Source organism: Oncorhynchus mykiss, chromosome 19 (assembly GCF_013265735.2).
Source record: "Oncorhynchus mykiss isolate Arlee chromosome 19, USDA_OmykA_1.1, whole genome shotgun sequence".
Classification (NCBI taxonomy): domain Eukaryota; kingdom Metazoa; phylum Chordata; class Actinopteri; order Salmoniformes; family Salmonidae; genus Oncorhynchus; species Oncorhynchus mykiss.
The window spans coordinates 67,113,382-67,134,973 of record NC_048583.1 but is presented as its reverse complement, the minus strand read 5'-3'; the positions used below and the strand labels follow the sequence as shown (position 1 = coordinate 67,134,973).

The 21,592-nt window shown below is 51.3% G+C and overlaps 1 protein-coding gene across 5 annotated transcripts in view; it reads left to right on the top strand.

Annotated features, from left to right (window-relative positions):
• LOC110498309 (histone-lysine N-methyltransferase NSD2) overlaps window positions 1–21,592 on the top strand; it is a 68,685-nt gene that overhangs the window by 21,346 nt on the left and 25,747 nt on the right. For all 5 annotated transcript variants that reach the window (XR_005037844.1, XM_036955443.1, XM_036955444.1 and 2 more), the window contains exons 12-14: window positions 14,757–14,936; window positions 15,510–15,666; window positions 16,407–16,609. Coding sequence is in view for 4 of the 5 variants with exons in the window: in XM_036955443.1 (XP_036811338.1) it covers window positions 14,757–14,936; window positions 15,510–15,666; window positions 16,407–16,609 (540 nt within the window). In the remaining variant the exon portion in view is untranslated. The remainder of the gene's footprint in view (window positions 1–14,756; window positions 14,937–15,509; window positions 15,667–16,406; window positions 16,610–21,592) is intronic.

Here is a 21,592-nt window from a genome sequence, read left to right as displayed (position 1 = left end):
GGGGGGTAGAGTCCAGTGTGGGGGGGTAGAGTCCAGTGTGGGGGGGTAGAGTCCAGTGTGGGGGGGTAGAGTCCAGTGTGGGGGGGTAGAGTCCAGTGTGGGGGGGTAGAGTCCAGTGTGGGGGGGTAGAGTCCAGTGTGTGGGGGTAGAGGCGTGTGTGTGTGTGGGTGGGTAGAGGCGAGTGAGTGAGTGTGTGTGTGGGTAGAGGCGAGTGAGTGAGTGTGTGGGTGGGTAGAGGCGAGTGAGTGAGTGTGTGGGTGGGTAGAGGCGAGTGAGTGAGTGTGTGGGTGGGTAGAGGCGAGTGAGTGAGTGTGTGGGTGGGTAGAGGCGAGTGAGTGAGTGTGTGTGTGGGTAGAGGCGAGTGAGTGAGTGTGTGTGTGGGTAGAGGCGAGTGAGTGAGTGTGTGTGTGTAGAGGCGAGTGAGTGAGTGTGTGGGTAGAGGCGAGTGAGTGAGTGTGTGGGTAGAGGCGAGTGAGTGTGTGGGTAGAGGCGAGTGAGTGTGTGTGTGTGTGTGTGTGTAGAGGCGAGTGAGTGTGTGTGTGTGGGTAGAGTCCAGTGAGTGTGTGTGTGTGGGTAGAGGCGAGTGTGTGTGTGGGTAGAGGCGAGTGTGTGTGTGGGTAGAGGCGAGTGAGTGTGTGTGTGGGTAGAGGCGAGTGAGTGTGTGTGTGGGTAGAGGCGAGTGAGTGTGTGTGTGGGTAGAGGCGAGTGAGTGTGTGTGTGGGTAGAGGCGAGTGAGTGAGTGTGTGGGTAGAGGCGAGTGAGTGAGTGTGTGGGTAGAGGCGAGTGAGTGAGTGTGTGGGTAGAGGCGAGTGAGTGAGTGTGTGGGTAGAGGCGAGTGAGTGTGTGTGTGTGTGTGTAGAGGCGAGTGAGTGTGTGTGTGTGGGTAGAGTCCAGTGAGTGTGTGTGTGTGGGTAGAGGCGAGTGTGTGTGTGGGTAGAGGCGAGTGTGTGTGTGGGTAGAGGCGAGTGTGTGTGTGGGTAGAGGCGAGTGTGTGTGTGGGTAGAGGCGAGTGAGTGTGTGGGTAGAGGCGAGTGAGTGTGTGGGTAGAGGCGAGTGAGTGTGTGGGTAGAGGCGAGTGAGTGTGTGTGTGTGGGTAGAGGCGAGTGAGTGTGTGGGTGGGTAGAGGCAGGCGAGTGAGTGTGTGGGTGGGTAGAGGCAGGCGAGTGAGTGTGTGTGTCGGTAGAGGCAGGCGAGTGAGTGTGTGTGTCGGTAGAGGCAGGCGAGTGAGTGTGTGTGTCGGTAGAGGCAGGCGAGTGAGTGTGTGTGTGTCGGTAGAGGCAGGCGAGTGAGTGTGTGTGTGTCGGTAGAGGCAGGCGAGTGAGTGTGTGTGTGTGTGTCGGTAGAGGCAGGCGAGTGAGTGTGTGTGTGTGTGTCGGTAGAGGCAGGCGAGTGAGTGTGTGTGTGTGTGTCGGTAGAGGCAGGCGAGTGAGTGTGTGTGTGTGTGTCGGTAGAGGCAGGCGAGTGAGTGTGTGTGTGTGTGTCGGTAGAGGCAGGCGAGTGAGTGTGTGTGTGTGTGTCGGTAGAGGCAGGCGAGTGAGTGAGTGTGTGTGGGTGGGTAGAGGCAGGCGAGTGAGTGTGTGGGTGGGTAGAGGCAGGTGAGTGTGTGGGTGGGTAGAGGCAGGCGAGTGAGTGTGTGGGTGGGTAGAGGCAGGCGAGTGAGTGTGTGTGTCGGTAGAGGCAGGCGAGTGAGTGTGTGTGTGTGTGTCGGTAGAGGCAGGCGAGTGAGTGTGTGTGTCGGTAGAGGCAGGCGAGTGAGTGTGTGTGGGTAGAGGCAGGCGAGTGAGTGTGTGTGTGGGTAGAGGCAGGCGAGTGAGTGTGTGTGTGGGTAGAGGCAGGCGAGTGAGTGTGTGTGGGTAGAGGCAGGCGAGTGAGTGTGTGTGTGGGTAGAGGCAGGCGAGTGAGTGTGTGTGTGGGTAGAGGCAGGCGAGTGAGTGTGTGTGTGTGTGTGTCGGTAGAGGCAGGCGAGTGAGTGTGTGTGTCGGTAGAGGCAGGCGAGTGAGTGTGTGTGGGTAGAGGCAGGCGAGTGAGTGTGTGTGTGTGGGTAGAGGCAGGCGAGTGAGTGTGTGTGGGTAGAGGCAGGCGAGTGAGTGTGTGTGGGTAGAGGCAGGCGAGTGAGTGTGTGTGTGGGTAGAGGCAGGCGAGTGAGTGTGTGTGTGTGGGTAGAGGCAGGCGAGTGAGTGTGTGTGTGGGTAGAGGCAGGCGAGTGAGTGTGTGTGTGGGTAGAGGCAAGCGTGTGTGTGTGTGGGTAGAGGCAAGCGAGTGTGTATGTGTGTGGGTAGAGGCAAGCGAGTGTGTGTGGGTAGAGGCAAGCGAGTGTGTGTGGGTAGAGGCAAGCGAGTGTGTGTGTGTGGGTAGAGGCAAGCGAGTGTGTGTGTGTGTGTGTGGGTAGAGGCAAGCGAGTGTGTGTGGGTAGAGGCAAGCGAGTGTGTGTGTGTGGGTAGAGGCAAGCGAGTGTGTGTGTGTGGGTAGAGGCAAGCGAGTGTGTGTGTGTGTGGGTAGAGGCAAGCGAGTGTGTGTGTGTGGGTAGAGGCAAGCGAGTGTGTGTGTGTGGGTAGAGGCAAGCGAGTGTGTGTGGGTAGAGGCAAGCGAGTGTGTGTGTGTGGGTGGGTAGAGGCAAGCGAGTGTGTGTGTAGAGTCCAGTGAGTGTGTGTGTGTAGAGGCAAGTAAGTGTGTGGGTAGAGGCAAGTGAGTGTGTGGGTAGAGGCAAGTGAGTGTGTGGGTAGAGGCAAATGAGTGTGTGTGTGGGTAGAGACAAGTGAGTGTGTGTGTGTGGGTAGAGGCAAGTGAGTGTGTGGGTAGAGGCAAGTGAGTGTGTGGGTAGAGGCAAGTGAGTGTGTGGGTAGAGGCAAGTGAGTGTGTGGGTAGAGGCAAGTGAGTGTGGGTAGAGGCAAGTGAGTGTGTGTGTGGGTAGAGACAAGTGAGTGTGTGTGTGTGGGTAGAGGCAAGTGAGTGTGTGTGTGTGGGTAGAGGCAAGTGAGTGTGTGTGTGTGGGTAGAGGCAAGTGAGTGTGTGTGTGTGGGTAGAGGCAAGTGTGTGTGGGTAGAGTCCAGTGAGTGTGTGTGTGGGTAGAGGCAAGTGAGTGTGTGTGTGTGTGGGTAGTGGCAAGTGAGTGTGTGTGTGTGGGTAGAGGCAAGTGAGTGTGTGTGTGTGTGTGTGGGTAGAGGCAAGTGAGTGTGTGGGTAGAGGCAAGTGAGTGTGTGTGGGTAGAGGCAAGTGAGTGTGTGTGGGTAGAGTCCAGTGAGTGTGTGTGTGTGGGTAGAGTCCAGTGAGTGTGTGTGTGTGGGTAGAGGCAAGTGAGTGTGTGGGTAGAGGCAAGTGAGTGTGTGGGTAGAGGCAAGTGAGTGTGTGGGTAGAGGCAAGTGAGTGTGTGGGTAGAGGCAAGTGAGTGTGTGGGTAGAGGCAAGTGAGTGTGTGGGTAGAGGCAAGTGAGTGTGTGGGTAGAGGCAAGTGAGTGTGTGGGTAGAGGCAAGTGTGTGTGTGGGTAGAGGCGAGTGAGTGTGTGTGTGGGTAGAGGCGAGTGAGTGTGTGTGTGGGTAGAGGCGAGTGAGTGTGTGTGTGGGTAGAGGCGAGTGAGTGTGTGTGTGGGTAGAGGCGAGTGAGTGTGTGTGTGGGTAGAGGCGAGTGAGTGTGTGTGTGGGTAGAGGCGAGTGAGTGTGTGTGTGGGTAGAGGCGAGTGAGTGTGTGTGTGGGTAGAGGCGAGTGAGTGTGTGTGTGGGTAGAGGCGAGTGAGTGTGTGTGGGTAGAGGCGAGTGAGTGTGTGTGGGTAGAGGCGAGTGAGTGTGTGTGTGGGTAGAGGCGAGTGAGTGTGTGTGTGGGTAGAGGCGAGTGAGTGTGTGTGGGTAGAGGCGAGTGAGTGTGTGGGTAGAGGCGAGTGAGTGTGTGGGTAGAGGCGAGTGAGTGTGTGGGTAGAGGCGAGTGAGTGTGTGTGTGGGTAGAGGCGAGTGAGTGTGTGTGTGTGTGGGTAGAGGCGAGTGAGTGTGTGTGTGGGTAGAGGCAAGTGAGTGAGTGTGTGTGTGTGGGTAGAGTCCAGTGAGTGTGTGGGTAGAGGCGAGTGAGTGTGTGGGTAGAGGCGAGTGAGTGTGTGGGTAGAGGCGAGTGAGTGTGTGGGTAGAGGCGAGTGAGTGTGTGGGTAGAGGCGAGTGAGTGTGTGGGTAGAGGCGAGTGAGTGTGTGGGTAGAGGCGAGTGAGTGTGTGTGTGTGTGTGGGTAGAGGCAAGTGAGTGAGTGTGTGTGTGTGGGTAGAGTCCAGTGAGTGTGTGGGTAGAGGCGAGTGAGTGTGTGGGTAGAGGCGAGTGAGTGTGTGGGTAGAGGCGAGTGAGTGTGTGGGTAGAGGCGAGTGAGTGTGTGGGTAGAGGCGAGTGAGTGTGTGGGTAGAGGCGAGTGAGTGTGTGGGTAGAGGCGAGTGAGTGTGTGGGTAGAGGCGAGTGAGTGTGTGTGTGTGTGGGTAGAGGCAAGTGAGTGAGTGTGTGTGTGTGGGTAGAGTCCAGTGAGTGTGTGGGTAGAGGCGAGTGAGTGTGTGGGTAGAAGCGAGTGAGTGTGTGGGTAGAGGCGAGTGAGTGTGTGGGTAGAGGCGAGTGAGTGTGTGGGTAGAGGCGAGTGAGTGTGTGGGTAGAGGCGAGTGAGTGTGTGGGTAGAGGCGAGTGAGTGTGTGGGTAGAGGCGAGTGAGTGAGTGTGTGTGTGTGGGTAGAGTCCAGTGAGTGTGTGGGTAGAGGCGAGTGTGTGTGTGGGTAGAGGCGAGTGAGTGTGTGGGTAGAGGCGAGTGAGTGTGTGGGTAGAGGCGAGTGAGTGTGTGGGTAGAGGCGAGTGAGTGTGTGGGTAGAGGCGAGTGAGTGTGTGGGTAGAGGCGAGTGAGTGTGTGGGTAGAGGCGAGTGAGTGTGTGGGTAGAGGCGAGTGAGTGTGTGGGTAGAGGCGAGTGAGTGTGTGGGTAGAGGCGAGTGAGTGTGTGGGTAGAGGCGAGTGAGTGTGTGTGTAGAGGCGAGTGAGTGTGTGTGTGTGTAGAGGCGAGTGAGTGTGTGTGTGTGTAGAGGCGAGTGAGTGTGTGTGTGTGTAGAGGCGAGTGAGTGTGTGTGTGGGTAGAGGCGAGTGTGTGTGTGGGTAGAGGCGAGTGAGTGTGTGTGTGTGTGGGTAGAGGCGAGTGAGTGTGTGGGTAGAGGCAAGTGAGTGTGTGGGTGTGTGGGTAGAGTCCAGTGAGTGTGTGTGGGTAGAGTCCAGTGTGTGTGGGTAGAGTCCAGTGAGTGTGTGTGTGGGTAGAGTCCAGTGTGTGTGTGGGTAGAGGCGAGTGAGTGTGTGGGTAGAGGCGAGTGAGTGAGTGTGTGGGTAGAGGCGAGTGAGTGAGTGTGTGGGTAGAGGCGAGTGAGTGAGTGTGTGGGTAGAGGCGAGTGAGTGAGTGTGTGGGTAGAGGCGAGTGAGTGAGTGTGTGTGTGGGTAGAGGCGAGTGAGTGTGTGTGTGGGTAGAGGCGAGTGAGTGAGTGTGTGGGTAGAGGCGAGTGAGTGAGTGTGTGGGTAGAGGCGAGTGAGTGTGTGTGTGTGTGTGGGTAGAGGCAAGTGAGTGTGTGTGTGTGTGGGTAGAGGCGAGTGAGTGTGTGTGTGTGGGTAGAGTCCAGTGAGTGTGTGTGTGTAGAGGCAAGTGTGTGTGTGGGTAGAGGCAAGTGTGTGTGTGGGTAGAGGCAAGTGAGTGTGTGGGTAGAGGCAAGTGAGTGTGTGGGTAGAGGCAAGTGAGTGTGTGGGTAGAGGCAAGTGAGTGTGTGGGTATAGGCGAGTGAGTGTGTGTGTGTGGGTAGAGGCGAGTGAGTGTGTGTATGTGGGTAGAGGCGAGTGAGTGTGTGTGTGTGGGTAGAGGCGAGTGAGTGTGTGTGTGTGGGTAGAGGCAAGTGAGTGTGTGGGTAGAGGCAAGTGAGTGTGTGGGTAGAGGCAAGTGAGTGTGTGGGTAGAGGCAAGTGAGTGTGTGGGTAGAGGCGAGTGAGTGTGTGGGTAGAGGCGAGTGAGTGTGTGGGTAGAGGCGAGTGAGTGTGTGGGTAGAGGCGAGTGAGTGTGTGGGTAGAGGCGAGTGAGTGTGTGGGTAGAGGCGAGTGAGTGTGTGGGTAGAGACGAGTGAGTGTGTGGGTAGAGACGAGTGAGTGTGTGGGTAGAGGCGAGTGAGTGTGTGTGGGTAGAGGCGAGTGAGTGTGTGTGTGGGTAGAGGCGAGTGAGTGTGTGTGTGGGTAGAGGCGAGTGAGTGTGTGTGTGGGTAGAGGCGAGTGAGTGTGTGTGTGGGTAGAGTCCAGTGTGTGTGGGTAGAGTCCAGTGAGTGTGTGTGGGTAGAGTCCAGTGAGTGTGTGTGTGGGTAGAGTCCAGTGTGTGTGGGTAGAGTCCAGTGAGTGTGTGTGTGTGGGTAGAGTCCAGTGAGTGTGTGTGTGGGTAGAGTCCAGTGAGTGTGTGTGTGGGTAGAGTCCAGTGTGTGTGTGGGTAGAGTCCAGTGAGTGTGTGTGTGTGGGTAGAGTCCAGTGAGTGTGTGTGTGTGTGTGTGTGTGTGTGTGGGTAGAGTCCAGTGAGTGTGTGTGTGTGTGTGTGGGGGTAGAGTCCAGTGTGGGTAGAGTCCAGTGAGTGTGTGTGTGGGTAGAGTCCAGTGAGTGTGTGTGTGGGTAGAGTCCAGTGAGGGTGTGTGTGGGTAGAGTCCAGTGAGGGTGTGTGGGTAGAGTCCAGTGAGTGTGTGTGTGTGTGTGTGTGTGTGGGTAGAGTCCAGTGAGTGTGTGTGTGTGTGTGTGTGTGTGTGTGTGTGGGTAGAGTCCAGTGAGTGTGTGTGTGTGTGTGTGTGGGTAGAGTCCAGTGAGTGTGTGTGTGGGTAGAGTCCAGTGAGTGTGTGTGTGTGGGTAGAGTCCAGCGAGTGTGTGTGTGTGGGTAGAGTCCAGCGAGTGTGTGTGTGTGGGTAGAGTCCAGTGAGGGTGTGTGGGTAGAGTCCAGCGAGGGTGTATTGGTAGAGTCCAGCGAGGGTGTGTGGGTACAGTCCAGCGAGGGTGTGTGTGTGGGTAGAGTCCAGCGAGTGTGTGTGTGGGTAGAGTCCAGTGAGGGTGTGTGGGTAGAGTCCAGCGAGTGTGTGTGTGGGTAGAGTCCAGTGAGGGTGTGTGGGTAGAGTCCAGTGAGGGTGTGTGGGTAGAGTCCAGTGAGGGTGTGTGGGTAGAGTCCAGTGAGGGTGTGTGGGTAGAGTCCAGTGAGGGTGTGTGGGTAGAGTCCAGTGAGGGTGTGTGGGTAGAGTCCAGTGAGGGTGTGGGTAGAGTCCAGTGAGGGTGTGTGGGTAGAGTCCAGTGAGGGTGTGTGGGTAGAGTCCAGTGAGGGTGTGTGGGTAGAGTCCAGTGAGGGTGTGTGGGTAGAGTCCAGTGAGGGTGTGTGGGTAGAGTCCAGTGAGGGTGTGTGGGTAGAGTCCAGTGAGGGTGTGGGTAGAGTCCAGTGAGGGTGTGTGGGTAGAGTCCAGTGAGTGTGTGTGTGTGTGTGTGTGGGGGTAGAGTCCAGTGAGGGTGTGGGTAGAGTCCAGTGAGGGTGTGTGGGTAGAGTCCAGTGAGGGTGTGTGTGGGTAGAGTCCAGTGAGGGTGTGTGGGTAGAGTCCAGTGACTGTGTGTGGGGGGGTACAGTCCAGTGTGGGTGGAGTCCAGTGAGTGTGTGTGTGTGGGTAGAGTCCAGTGAGTGTGTGTGTGTGTGGGTAGAGTCCAGTGAGTGTGTGTGTGTGTGTGTGTGTGTGGGTAGAGTCCAGTGAGTGTGTGTGTGTGTGTGTGTGTGTGGGTAGAGTCCAGTGAGTGTGTGTGTGTGTGTGTGTGTGTGTGTGTGTGTGTGGGTAGAGTCCAGTGAGTGTGTGTGTGTGTGTGTGTGGGTAGAGTCCAGTGAGTGTGTGTGTGGGTAGAGTCCAGTGAGTGTGTGTGTGTGGGTAGAGTCCAGCGAGTGTGTGTGTGTGTGTGGGTAGAGTCCAGCGAGTGTGTGTGTGTGGGTAGAGTCCAGTGAGGGTGTGTGGGTAGAGTCCAGCGAGGGTGTATTGGTAGAGTCCAGCGAGGGTGTGTGGGTACAGTCCAGCGAGGGTGTGTGTGTGGGTAGAGTCCAGCGAGTGTGTGTGTGGGTAGAGTCCAGTGAGGGTGTGTGGGTAGAGTCCAGCGAGTGTGTGTGTGGGTAGAGTCCAGTGAGGGTGTGTGGGTAGAGTCCAGTGAGGGTGTGTGGGTAGAGTCCAGTGAGGGTGTGTGGGTAGAGTCCAGTGAGGGTGTGGGTAGAGTCCAGTGAGGGTGTGTGGGTAGAGTCCAGTGAGGGTGTGTGGGTAGAGTCCAGTGAGGGTGTGTGGGTAGAGTCCAGTGAGTGTGTGTGTGTGTGTGTGTGTGTGGGTAGAGTCCAGTGAGTGTGTGTGTGTGTGTGTGGGTAGAGTCCAGTGAGTGTGTGTGTGTGTGTGTGTGGGTAGAGTCCAGTGAGTGTGTGTGTGGGTAGAGTCCAGCGAGTGTGTGTGTGTGGGTAGAGTCCAGCGAGTGTGTGTGTGTGGGTAGAGTCCAGTGAGGGTGTGTGGGTAGAGTCCAGCGAGGGTGTATTGGTAGAGTCCAGCGAGGGTGTGTGGGTACAGTCCAGCGAGGGTGTGTGTGTGGGTAGAGTCCAGCGAGTGTGTGTGTGGGTAGAGTCCAGTGAGGGTGTGTGGGTAGAGTCCAGCGAGTGTGTGTGTGGGTAGAGTCCAGTGAGGGTGTGTGGGTAGAGTCCAGTGAGGGTGTGTGGGTAGAGTCCAGTGAGGGTGTGTGGGTAGAGTCCAGTGAGGGTGTGTGGGTAGAGTCCAGTGAGGGTGTGGGTAGAGTCCAGTGAGGGTGTGTGGGTAGAGTCCAGTGAGGGTGTGTGGGTAGAGTCCAGTGAGGGTGTGTGGGTAGAGTCCAGTGAGGGTGTGTGGGTAGAGTCCAGTGAGGGTGTGTGGGTAGAGTCCAGTGAGGGTGTGTGGGTAGAGTCCAGTGAGGGTGTGTGGGTAGAGTCCAGTGAGTGTGTGTGTGTGTGTGGGGGTAGAGTCCAGTGAGGGTGTGGGTAGAGTCCAGTGAGGGTGTGTGGGTAGAGTCCAGTGAGGGTGTGTGTGGGTAGAGTCCAGTGAGGGTGTGTGGGTAGAGTCCAGTGACTGTGTGTGGGGGGGTACAGTCCAGTGTGGGTGGAGTCCAGTGAGTGTGTGTGTGTGGGTAGAGTCCAGTGAGTGTGTGTGTGTGTGGGTAGAGTCCAGTGAGTGTGTGTGTGTGTGTGTGTGTGTGGGTAGAGTCCAGTGAGTGTGTGTGTGTGTGTGTGTGTGTGGGTAGAGTCCAGTGAGTGTGTGTGTGTGTGTGTGTGTGTGTGGGTAGAGTCCAGTGAGTGTGTGTGTGTGTGGGTAGAGTCCAGTGAGTGTGTGTGTGGGTAGAGTCCAGTGAGTGTGTGTGTGTGGGTAGAGTCCAGCGAGTGTGTGTGTGTGGGTAGAGTCCAGCGAGTGTGTGTGTGTGGGTAGAGTCCAGTGAGGGTGTGTGGGTAGAGTCCAGCGAGGGTGTATTGGTAGAGTCCAGCGAGGGTGTGTGGGTACAGTCCAGCGAGGGTGTGTGTGTGGGTAGAGTCCAGCGAGTGTGTGTGTGGGTAGAGTCCAGTGAGGGTGTGTGGGTAGAGTCCAGCGAGTGTGTGTGTGGGTAGAGTCCAGTGAGGGTGTGTGGGTAGAGTCCAGTGAGGGTGTGTGGGTAGAGTCCAGTGAGGGTGTGTGGGTAGAGTCCAGTGAGGGTGTGTGGGTAGAGTCCAGTGAGGGTGTGGGTAGAGTCCAGTGAGGGTGTGTGGGTAGAGTCCAGTGAGGGTGTGTGGGTAGAGTCCAGTGAGGGTGTGTGGGTAGAGTCCAGTGAGGGTGTGTGGGTAGAGTCCAGTGAGGGTGTGTGGGTAGAGTCCAGTGAGGGTGTGTGGGTAGAGTCCAGTGAGGGTGTGTGGGTAGAGTCCAGTGAGGGTGTGTGGGTAGAGTCCAGTGAGGGTGTGGGTAGAGTCCAGTGAGGGTGTGTGGGTAGAGTCCAGTGAGTGTGTGTGTGTGTGTGGGGGTAGAGTCCAGTGAGGGTGTGGGTAGAGTCCAGTGAGGGTGTGTGGGTAGAGTCCAGTGAGGGTGTGTGTGGGTAGAGTCCAGTGAGGGTGTGTGGGTAGAGTCCAGTGACTGTGTGTGGGGGGGTACAGTCCAGTGTGGGTGGAGTCCAGTGAGTGTGTGTGTGTGGGTAGAGTCCAGTGAGTGTGTGTGTGTGTGGGTAGAGTCCAGTGAGTGTGTGTGTGTGTGTGGGGGTAGAGTCCAGTGAGTGTGTGTGTGTGTGTGGGTAGAGTCCAATTGAGTGTGTGTGTGTGTGTGGGTAGAGTCCAGCGAGTGTGTGTGTGTGGGTAGAGTCCAGCGAGTGTGTGTGTGTGGGTAGAGTCCAGCGAGTGTGTGTGTGTGGGTAGAGTCCAGCGAGGGTGTATTGGTAGAGTCCAGCGAGGGTGTGTGGGTAGAGTCCAGCGAGGGTGTGTGGGTAGAGTCCAGCGAGGGTGTGTGGGTAGAGTCCAGTGAGGGTGTGTGGGTAGAGTCCAGTGAGGGTGTGGGTAGAGTCCAGTGAGGGTGTGTGGGTAGAGTCCAGTGAGGGTGTGTGGGTAGAGTCCAGTGAGGGTGTGTGGGTAGAGTCCAGTGAGGGTGTGTGGGTAGAGTCCAGTGAGGGTGTGTGGGTAGAGTCCAGTGAGGGTGTGTGGGTAGAGTCCAGTGAGGGTGTGTGGGTAGAGTCCAGTGAGGGTGTGTGGGTAGAGTCCAGTGAGTGTGTGTGTGTGTGTGGGGGTAGAGTCCAGTGAGGGTGTGGGTAGAGTCCAGTGAGGGTGTGTGGGTAGAGTCCAGTGAGGGTGTGTGTGGGTAGAGTCCAGTGAGGGTGTGTGGGTAGAGTCCAGTGACTGTGTGTGGGGGGGTACAGTCCAGTGTGGGTGGAGTCCAGTGAGTGTGTGTGTGTGGGTAGAGTCCAGTGAGTGTGTGTGTGTGTGGGTAGAGTCCAGTGAGTGTGTGTGTGTGTGTGTGTGTGTGGGTAGAGTCCAGTGAGTGTGTGTGTGTGTGTGTGTGTGTGGGTAGAGTCCAGTGAGTGTGTGTGTGTGTGTGTGTGTGTGTGGGTAGAGTCCAGTGAGTGTGTGTGTGGGTAGAGTCCAGTGAGTGTGTGTGTGTGGGTAGAGTCCAGCGAGTGTGTGTGTGTGGGTAGAGTCCAGCGAGTGTGTGTGTGTGGGTAGAGTCCAGTGAGGGTGTGTGGGTAGAGTCCAGCGAGGGTGTATTGGTAGAGTCCAGCGAGGGTGTGTGGGTACAGTCCAGCGAGGGTGTGTGTGTGGGTAGAGTCCAGCGAGTGTGTGTGTGGGTAGAGTCCAGTGAGGGTGTGTGGGTAGAGTCCAGCGAGTGTGTGTGTGGGTAGAGTCCAGTGAGGGTGTGTGGGTAGAGTCCAGTGAGGGTGTGTGGGTAGAGTCCAGTGAGGGTGTGTGGGTAGAGTCCAGTGAGGGTGTGTGGGTAGAGTCCAGTGAGGGTGTGGGTAGAGTCCAGTGAGGGTGTGTGGGTAGAGTCCAGTGAGGGTGTGTGGGTAGAGTCCAGTGAGGGTGTGTGGGTAGAGTCCAGTGAGGGTGTGTGGGTAGAGTCCAGTGAGGGTGTGTGGGTAGAGTCCAGTGAGGGTGTGTGGGTAGAGTCCAGTGAGGGTGTGTGGGTAGAGTCCAGTGAGGGTGTGTGGGTAGAGTCCAGTGAGGGTGTGGGTAGAGTCCAGTGAGGGTGTGTGGGTAGAGTCCAGTGAGTGTGTGTGTGTGTGTGGGGGTAGAGTCCAGTGAGGGTGTGGGTAGAGTCCAGTGAGGGTGTGTGGGTAGAGTCCAGTGAGGGTGTGTGTGGGTAGAGTCCAGTGAGGGTGTGTGGGTAGAGTCCAGTGACTGTGTGTGGGGGGGTACAGTCCAGTGTGGGTGGAGTCCAGTGAGTGTGTGTGTGTGGGTAGAGTCCAGTGAGTGTGTGTGTGTGTGGGTAGAGTCCAGTGAGTGTGTGTGTGTGTGTGGGGGTAGAGTCCAGTGAGTGTGTGTGTGTGTGTGGGTAGAGTCCAATTGAGTGTGTGTGTGTGTGTGGGTAGAGTCCAGCGAGTGTGTGTGTGTGGGTAGAGTCCAGCGAGTGTGTGTGTGTGGGTAGAGTCCAGCGAGTGTGTGTGTGTGGGTAGAGTCCAGCGAGGGTGTATTGGTAGAGTCCAGCGAGGGTGTGTGGGTAGAGTCCAGCGAGGGTGTGTGGGTAGAGTCCAGCGAGGGTGTGTGGGTAGAGTCCAGCGAGGGTGTGTGTGGGTAGAGTCCAGCGAGTGTGTGTGTGTGGGTAGAGTCCAGCGAGTGTGTGTGTGTGTGGGTAGAGTCCAGCGAGTGTGTGTGTGTGGGTAGAGTCCAGCGAGTGTGTGTGTGTGGGTAGAGTCCAGCGAGGGTGTGTGGGTAGAGTCCAGTGAGGGTGTGTGGGTAGAGTCCAGTGAGGGTGTGTGGGTAGAGTCCAGTGAGGGTGTGTGGGTAGAGTCCAGTGAGGGTGTGTGGGTAGAGTCCAGTGAGGGTGTGTGGGTAGAGTCCAGTGAGGAGTGCAATAGAGATTGCTTCATCTGTGGATCTGTTTGGGCGGTATGCAAATTGGAGTGGGTCTAGGGTTTCTGGGATAATGGTGTTGATGTGAGCCATTACAAGCCTTTCAAAGCACTTTGTGGCTACGAACGTGAGTGCTACGGGTTTGTAGTCATTTAGGCAGGTTGCCTTTGTGTTCTGGGCACAGGGGCTATGGTGGTCTGCTTGAAGCATGTTGGTATATAGCCTTATAGAACCACCATGGAGCTGGAGGCCTGCTCCTTTACCCTCCTTTGTCTGGATCTCCTCCTTACAGCAGCCTTGTAAAACCACCATGGAGCTGGAGGCCTGCTCCTTTACCCTCCTTTGTCTGGATCTCCTCCTTATAGCAGCCTTGTAGAACCACCATGGAGCTGGAGGCCTACAATACATCATGATATTTGCCTGTTTCCAGTTAGTTTTTCACTTCCTCTTCATCCATTTGGTTGTTAGTGTTCAGAGTTTATATTTTTTTTTATTGATGCGATGATAGGCTATAGGTCAGTCTTTATTGGTCACATGCGTGCGACGCTTACATGTTTTACATTGAGGGAATGTTTTTCCTAAACAAATGAGGGATTTCTGAAAAATTTACTTTTCAGTCAGTGAAACAAGTAAAAAACATGGCTGAAATTGTTGCAGCTTCAGCATGGACAACTGATAAACACCTGCCGTCTTTCCACTGCAGAAGGGAGGAGAGAGACTATGGGCACCAATCACACAGGCACCTGCGGTCTTTTTCTTTTTTACACAGCATGGCCATCTTGAGTCATTTGGGTGTCTTAATTATTCAATCAAACAGTGTGCTTAAAGCGTCCGACATGCTCAGTGCAAATAGTTTATTTTATTCAAAAACACAGGGTGGAACAATTAATGTTTTAAAATTTATTGGTCTGGGGGGGAAAAAAATCAGCTTTAGACACAGAACTCTCGGTCGACCAACATTTATTTTGGGAGGGAGGGGGGACAGCCCTAGAGATCTGACTGTCCATGGTCTATGATGTCAGTTGTGTTAATATCATGTGGTGTATTGTAGGTAAGCTGATGTCAGGTGTGTTAATATCATGGTGTATTGTAGGTAAGCTGATGTCAGGTGTGTTAACTTCTTGCTCCTACCTGAGACGCAGATGTCTCAACTACACACCTGGAAATGCAAATGTGCTACGCTAAATGTACTCGTTAAAACTCAAACGTTCATTAAAATACACATGCAGGGTATTGAATTAAAGCTACACTCGTTGTGATTCTAGCCAACAAGTCAGATTTTTAAAATGCTTTTCGGCGAAAGCATGAGAAGCTATTATCTGATAGCATGCAACACCCCAATATACCTGAAGGGGACGTAAACAAAATAATTAGCGTAGCCGGCGCTACACAAAAACGCAGAAATAAAATATAAAACATTCATTACCTTTGATGATATTCTTTGTTGGCACTCCTATATGTCCCATAAACATCACAAATTGGTCTTTTTCCCGATTAAATCCGTCCATGAATGCCCAAAATATCAATTTGTATAGCCTGTCTGCATCAGGAAAAAAGCTCTCTTCCAACACGCAACGTCATGTTTAAAAATTATATAAGTTGCCTATATTCTTTGACAAAACACTTCAACCTACTTTTATAACCCAACTTTAGGTATTTGTAAACGTTAATAAGCGATCAAATTGATCACTAGGCGATCTGTATTCAATAGCAGCTACACAAGAAAACAGTGTCAATTTTTCAATCTTCCAAAATCGATTGAGGTAGGCTGGATGGAATGACGGATCTATTGGTAATGTCTCAAAGGATTTTTGAGATAGAAAATGAAAATGACGTTTTTGGCGACATCGTGTGGAAGCTGTAGGAATTGCATCCGTCTCCATATTAAATTTGGTTTCCTTTAAACAATCCATGAAAGGGGCGCATGGATACTTTTTTCAGATTTCAGTGACCAGTTTTTCTTGCGCTTTTCGATGAAACACACGCTCTGTTATAGTCACAGCCGTGATTTAACCAGTTTTAGAAACTTCAGAGTGTTTTCTATCCACACATACTAATCATATGCATATACTATATTCCTGGCATGAGTAGCAGGACGCTGAAATGTTGCGCGATTTTTATCAATGTTCGAAAAAGGAGGGGGTAGGATAAAGAGGTTTATAATGGTGTATTGTAGGTAAGCTGATGTCAGGTGTGTTAATATCGTGGTGTATTGTAGGTAAGCTGATGCGTTGCCTGCGCTGTCCGGTGGCGTACCATACAGGAGAGGTGTGTGTTGCGGCTGGCAGTGAGATGTTGACCCCCACCACCATCATCTGCACCAACCATTTCTCACCCAAGAAGGGCTACAGCCACCACTCGCATGTCAACGTCAGCTGGTGCTTCGTCTGCTCCAAAGGTACAGATGCACAACTACACAGATGAACAGCCACTAACTAGTCAACTTGTCCATTGTTTGGTCAATAGACTGTTGGTCGACAGGTCTTTTTGTTGTTGTCGCGCAGTAGCATATAGAGTGCATTCAGACCCCTTGACTCCCCCCCCCCCCCCTCATCAATCTACAAACAATACCCCATAATGACATCACAATACCCCACAATGACATCACAATACCCCACAATGACATCACAATACCCCATAATGACAAAGCACAAAAAACAGATTCCTTATTTACATAAGTATTCAGACCCTTTGCTATGAGACTAAATAGAGCTCAGGTGCATCCTTTCTATTGATCATCCTTTAGATGTTTCTGCAATTGTTTTGGAGTGCACCTGTGGTAAATTCTATTGATTGGACATGATTTGGAAAGACACACCTGTCTATGTAATGTCCCACAGTTGACAGTGCATGTCAGAGCAGAAACCACCACTCACATGTCAGCTACACAATTGTGTTCTGAACAGTAGTTAGTCTGTAGTCCAAGCAGGAGAGACGTGTTGCCTTGTGTTCTAAGTCTGTGTGTGTGTAGGTGGCCAGCTCCTGTGCTGTGAGTCGTGTCCAGCAGCGTTCCATCCAGACTGTCTGAACATCGCCATGCCGGATGGCAGCTGGTTCTGTAACGACTGCCGCGCCGGAAAGAAACCCAAATACAGAGACATCATCTGGGTCAAGCTGGGCAACTACAGGTCAGTGCAGAGACCTGGCCAACTTTTTTACATTTAATTTTTTATTTCACCTTTATTTAACCAGGTAGGCTAGTTGAGAACAAGTTATCATTTACAACTGCGACCTGGCCAAGATAAAACACAGCAGTTCAACACATACAACAACACAGAGTTACACATGGAATAAACAAACAATCAATAATACAGTAGAAAAATCTATATACAGCATGTGCAAATGAGGTAGGATAATAATAGGCCATGGTGGCGAAGTAATTACAATATAGCATTTAAACACTGGAATGGTAGATGTGCAGAAGATTAATGAATGTGCAAGTAGAGATACTGGGGTGCAAAGGAGCAAGATAAATAAATATATACAGTATGGGGATGAGGTAGATAGATTGGTTGTTTACAGATGGGCTATGTACAGTTTCAGTGATCTGTGAGCTGCTCTGACATCTGGTGCTTAAAGCTAGTGAGGGAGGTAAGTGTGTCCAGCTTCAGAGAGTTTTGCAGTTCGTTCCAGTCATTGGCAGCAGAGAACTGGAAGGAGAGGCGGCCAAAGGAAGAATTGGCTTTGGGGGTGTCCAGTGAGATATACCTGCTGGAGCGCGTGCTATGGGTAGGTGCTGCTATGGTGACCAGTGAGCTGAGATATGGCGGAGCTTTACCTAGCAGAGACTACGGGTCAGTCAGCAGTATGTTTGTGTAGAGCACTGCCTCCTCTCTCCCTTGGCCTAACTAACCCTAACCCTGTCCAGGTGGTGGCCTGCAGAGATACATCACCCTCGGAACATCCCCACCAACATCCAGCACCTTCGCCACGAGATCGGAGAGTTCCCAGTTTTCTTCTTTGGTTCTAAGGACTACTTCTGGACGCACCAGGGCCGAGTTTTCCCCTACATGGAGGGAGACAGGGGCAGCAGGTTCCAGAAGAATGGGATAGGGAAGGTCTTCAAGAAGGGTGAGCTGGAATATACAGCTCATGATCATATTGTATCCTCAAAGCCAGGGTTTCCCTAACTCTGTCCTGCCAATCCCCCACCCGTTAGCCGTTGTGTCGTGACTAGGAACAGCCCTTAGCCGTGGTATATTGGTATATATATTAGCCGTGGTATATTGGTATATATATTAGCCGTGGTATATTGGTATATATATTAGCCGTGGTATATTGGTATATATATTAGCCGTGGTATATTGGTATATATATTAGCCGTGGTATATTGGTATATACAGTGCCTTGCGAAAGTATTCGGCCCCCTTGAACTTTGCGACCTTTTGCCACATTTCAGGCTTCAAACATAAAGATATAAAACTGTATTTTTTTGTGAAGAATCAACAACAAGTGGGACACAATCATGAAGTGGAACGACATTTATTGGATATTTCAAACTTTTTTAACAAATCAAAAACTGAAAAATTGGGCGTGCAAAATTATTCAGCCCCCTTAAGTTAATACTTTGTAGCGCCACCTTTTGCTGCGATTACAGCTGTAAGTCTGTATGTCTCTATCAGTTTTGCACATCGAGAGACTGACATTTTTTCCCATTCCTCCTTGCAAAACAGCTCGAGCTCAGTGAGGTTGGATGGAGAGCATTTGTGAACAGCAGTTTTCAGTTCTTTCCACAGATTCTGGATTGGATTCAGGTCTGGACTTTGACTTGGCCATTCTAACACCTGGATATGTTTATTTTTGAACCATTCCATTGTAGATTTTGCTTTATGTTTTGGATCATTGTCTTGTTGGAAGACAAATCTCCGTCCCAGTCTCAGGTCTTTTGCAGACTCCATCAGGTTTTCTTTCAGAATGGTCCTGTATTTGGCTCCATCCATCTTCCCATCAATTTTAACCATCTTCCCTGTCCCTGCTGAAGAAAAGCAGGCCCAAACCATGATGCTGCCACCACCATGTTTGACAGTGGGGATGGTGTGTTCAGCTGTGTTGCTTTTACGCCAAACATAACATTTTGCATTGTTGCCAAAAAGTTCAATTTTGGTTTCATCTGACCAGAGCACCTTCTTCCACATGTTTGGTGTGTCTCCCAGGTGGCTTGTGGCAAACTTTAAACAACACTTTTTATGGATATCTTTAAGAAATGGCTTTCTTCTTGCCACTCTTCCATAAAGGCCAGATTTGTGCAATATACGACTGATTGTTGTCCTATGGACAGAGTCTCCCACCTCAGCTGTAGATCTCTGCAGTTCAGTGAGTGATCATGGGCCTCTTGGCTGCATCTCTGATCAGTCTTCTCCTTGTATGAGCTGAAAGTTTAGAGGGACGGCCAGGTCTTGGTAGATTTGCAGTGGTCTGATACTCCTTCCATTTCAATATTATCGCTTGCACAGTGCTCCTTGGGATGTTTAAAGCTTGGGAAATCTTTTTGTATCCAAATCCGGCTTTAAACTTCTTTACAACAGTATCTCGGACCTGCCTGGTGTGTTCCTTGTTCTTCATGATGCTTTCTTGCGCTTTTGACGGACCTCTGAGACTATCACAGTGCAGGTGCATTTATACGGAGACTTGATTACACACAGGTGGATTGTATTTATCATCATTAGTCATTTAGGTCAACATTGGATCATTCAGAGATCCTCACTGAACTTCTGGAGAGAGTTTGCTGCACTGAAAGTAAAGGGGATGAATTATTTTGCACGCCCAATTTTTCCGTTTTTGATTTGTTAAAAAAGTTTGAAATATCCAATAAATGTCGTTCCACTTCATGATTGTGTCCCACTTGTTGTTGATTCTTCACAAAAAAATACAGTTTTATATCTTTGTTTGAAGCCTGAAATGTGGCAAAAGGTCGCAAAGTTCAAGGGGGCCGAATACTTTCGCAAGGCACTGTATATTAGCCGTGGTATATTGGTATATATATTAGCCGTGGTATATTGGTATATATATTAGCCGTGGTATATTGGTATATATATTAGCCGTGGTATATTGGTATATATATTAGCCGTGGTATATTGGTATATATATTAGCCGTGGTATATTGGTATATATATTAGCCGTGGTATATTGGTATATATATTAGCCGTGGTATATTGACACCCCTTTGGGCCTTATTGCTTAATTATAGTATCACTTACAGTAACTATCAACATGCGTACATAACATGGTCAAAGGTATGTGGACACCCTTCAAATGAGTGAATTAGGCTATTTTAGCCACACCTGTTGCTGACGGTGTATAAAATCGAGCATACAGCCATACAGTCTCCATAGACAAACATTGGCAGTAGAATGGTCTTACTGAAGAACTCAGCGACTTTCAACGTGCACCATCATTTCCAACTAGTCAGTTCGCCAGATTTCTGCCCTGCTAGAGCTGCCCTGATCCACTAAGTGCTGTAATTGTGAAGTGGAAACGTCTAGGAGCAACAACGGCTCAGCCATGAAGTGGCAGGCCACACAAGCTCACAGAACGGGACCGCAGAGTGCTGAAGTGCGTAGCGCGTTTAAATGATCTGTCCTCGGTTGCAACACTCACTACCGAGTTCCAAACTGCCTCTGGAAGCAACATCAGCACAAGAACTGTTCGTCTGGAGCTTGCTTCATGAAATGGGTTGGCAGCCACAAACAAGCCTAAGATCACCATGTGCATTTCCAAGCGTTGGCTGGATTGTGTAAAGCTCGCCGCCATTGGATTTTGGAGCAGTGGAAACGCGTCTTGAATCACCCTTCACCATCTGACACTCTGAAGGGACAAATTTGGGTTTGGCGATGCCAGGAGAACGCTACCTGCCCGAATGCGTAAGTGCCAACTGTAAAGTTTGGTGGATGAGGGATAGTTCCAGTTAAGGGACATCTTAACGCTACAGCATACAATAACATTCTAGACGATTCTGTGCTTCCAACTTTGACGTAACAGTTTGGGTAAGGCCCTTTCCTGTTTCAGCATGACAACGCCCCTGTGCACAAAGCAAGGTCAGACAGAAATAGTTTGTTGATCGGTATGGAAGAACTTGACTGGCCTTGAGAGCCCGACCTCAACCCCATCAAACACCTTTGGGATGAATTGGAATGCTGACTAAGAGTCAGGCCTAATCGCCCAACAACCGTGCCCGACCTCACTATTGCTCTTGTGGCCGAATGAAGCGGGGACTTGCTTCCAATGTTCCTACATCTAGTGGAACGCCTTCCCAGAAGAGTGGGGGCTGTTATAGTAGCAATGTTCCAATATCTAGTGGAAAGCCTTCCCAGAAGAGTGGAGGCTGTTATAGCAGCAATGTTCCAGTATCTAGTGGAACGCCTTCCCAGAAGATTGGAGGCTGTTATAGCAGCAATGTTCCAGTATCTAGTGGAACGCCTTCCCAGAAGAGTGGGGGCTGTTATAGCAGCAATGTTCCAACATCTAGTGGAAAGCCTTCCCAGAAGAGTGCTGTTATAGCAGCAATGTTCCAACATCTAGTGGAAAGCCTTCCCAGAAGAGGCCGTTATAGCAGCAATGTTCCAACATTTTATTTTACCTTTATTTAACCTTTATTTAACTAGGCAAGTCAGTTAAGAACAAATTCTTATTTTCAATGACGGCCTAGGAACAGTGGGTTAACTGCCTGTTCAGGGGCAGAACGACAGATTTGTACCTTGTCAGCTCGGGGGTTTGAACTTGCAACCTTCCAACGCTCTTAACCACTAGGCTACCCTGCCGCCCCATCTAGTGGAAAGCCTTCCCAGAAGGTTGGAGGCTGTTATAGCAGCAATGTTCCAACATCTATTGGAAAGCCTTCCCAGAAAAGTGGAGGCCGTTATAGCAGTAAAGGGGGGACCAACTCCATATTAATGCCAGAGATGTTGGAATGACATGTTAGAGCAGGTGTCCACACACTTTTGATCATGTAGCGTGTGTATGTACAGTTGAAGTCGGAAGTTTACATACACCTTAGCCAAATACATTTAAATTCAGTTTTTCACAATTCTTGACATTTAATCCAAGTAAATATTCCCTGTTTTAGGTCAGTTAGGATCACCACTTGCGAAATGTCAGAATAATAGTAGAGAGAGTGTTTTATTTCAGCTTTTATTTCTTTGATCACATTCCCAGTGGGTCAGAAGTTTACATACACTAAATTAGTATTTGGTAGCATTGCCTTTAAATTGTTTCACTTGGGTCAAATGTTTCGGGTAGCCTTCCACAAGCTTCCCACTATAAGTTGGGTGAATTTTGGCCCATTCCTCCTGACAGAGCTGGTGTAACTGAGTCAGGTTTGTAGGCCTCCTTGCTCGCACACGCTTTTTCAGTTCTGCCCACAAATTTTCTATGGGATTGAGGTCAGGGCTTTGTGATGGCCACTCCAATACCTTGACTTTGATGTCCTTAAGCCATTTTGCCACAACTTTGGAAGTATGCTTGGGGTCATTGTCCATTTGGAAGACCCATATGCGACCAAGCTTTAACTTCCAGACTGTCTTGAGATGTTGCTTCAATATATTCACATAATTTTCCTCCGTCGTGATGACATCTATTTTGTGAAGTGCACCAGTCCCTCCTGCAACAAAGCACCCCCTCAACATTATGCTGCCACCCCCGTGCTTCACGGTGGGGATGGTGTTCTTCGGCTTGCAAGCCTCCCCGTTTTTCCTCCAAACATAATGATGGTCATTATGGCCAAACAGTTACATTTTTGTTTAATCGGACCAGAGGACATTTCTCCAAAAAGTACAAGCTTTGTCCCCATGTACAGTTGCAAACCGTAGCCTGGCTTTTTTTATGTCGGTTTTTGAGCAGTGGCTTCGTCCTTGCTGAGCGGCCTTTCAGGATATGTCGATATATGACTCGTTTGACTGGGGATATAGATACTTTTGTACCGGTTTCCTTCAGCATTTTCACAAGGTCCTTTGCTGTTGTTCTGGGATCGATTTGCACTTTTCGCACCAAAGTACGTTCATCTCTAGGAGACAACGCGTCTCCTTCTTGAGCGGTATGACGGCTGCGTGGTCCCATAGT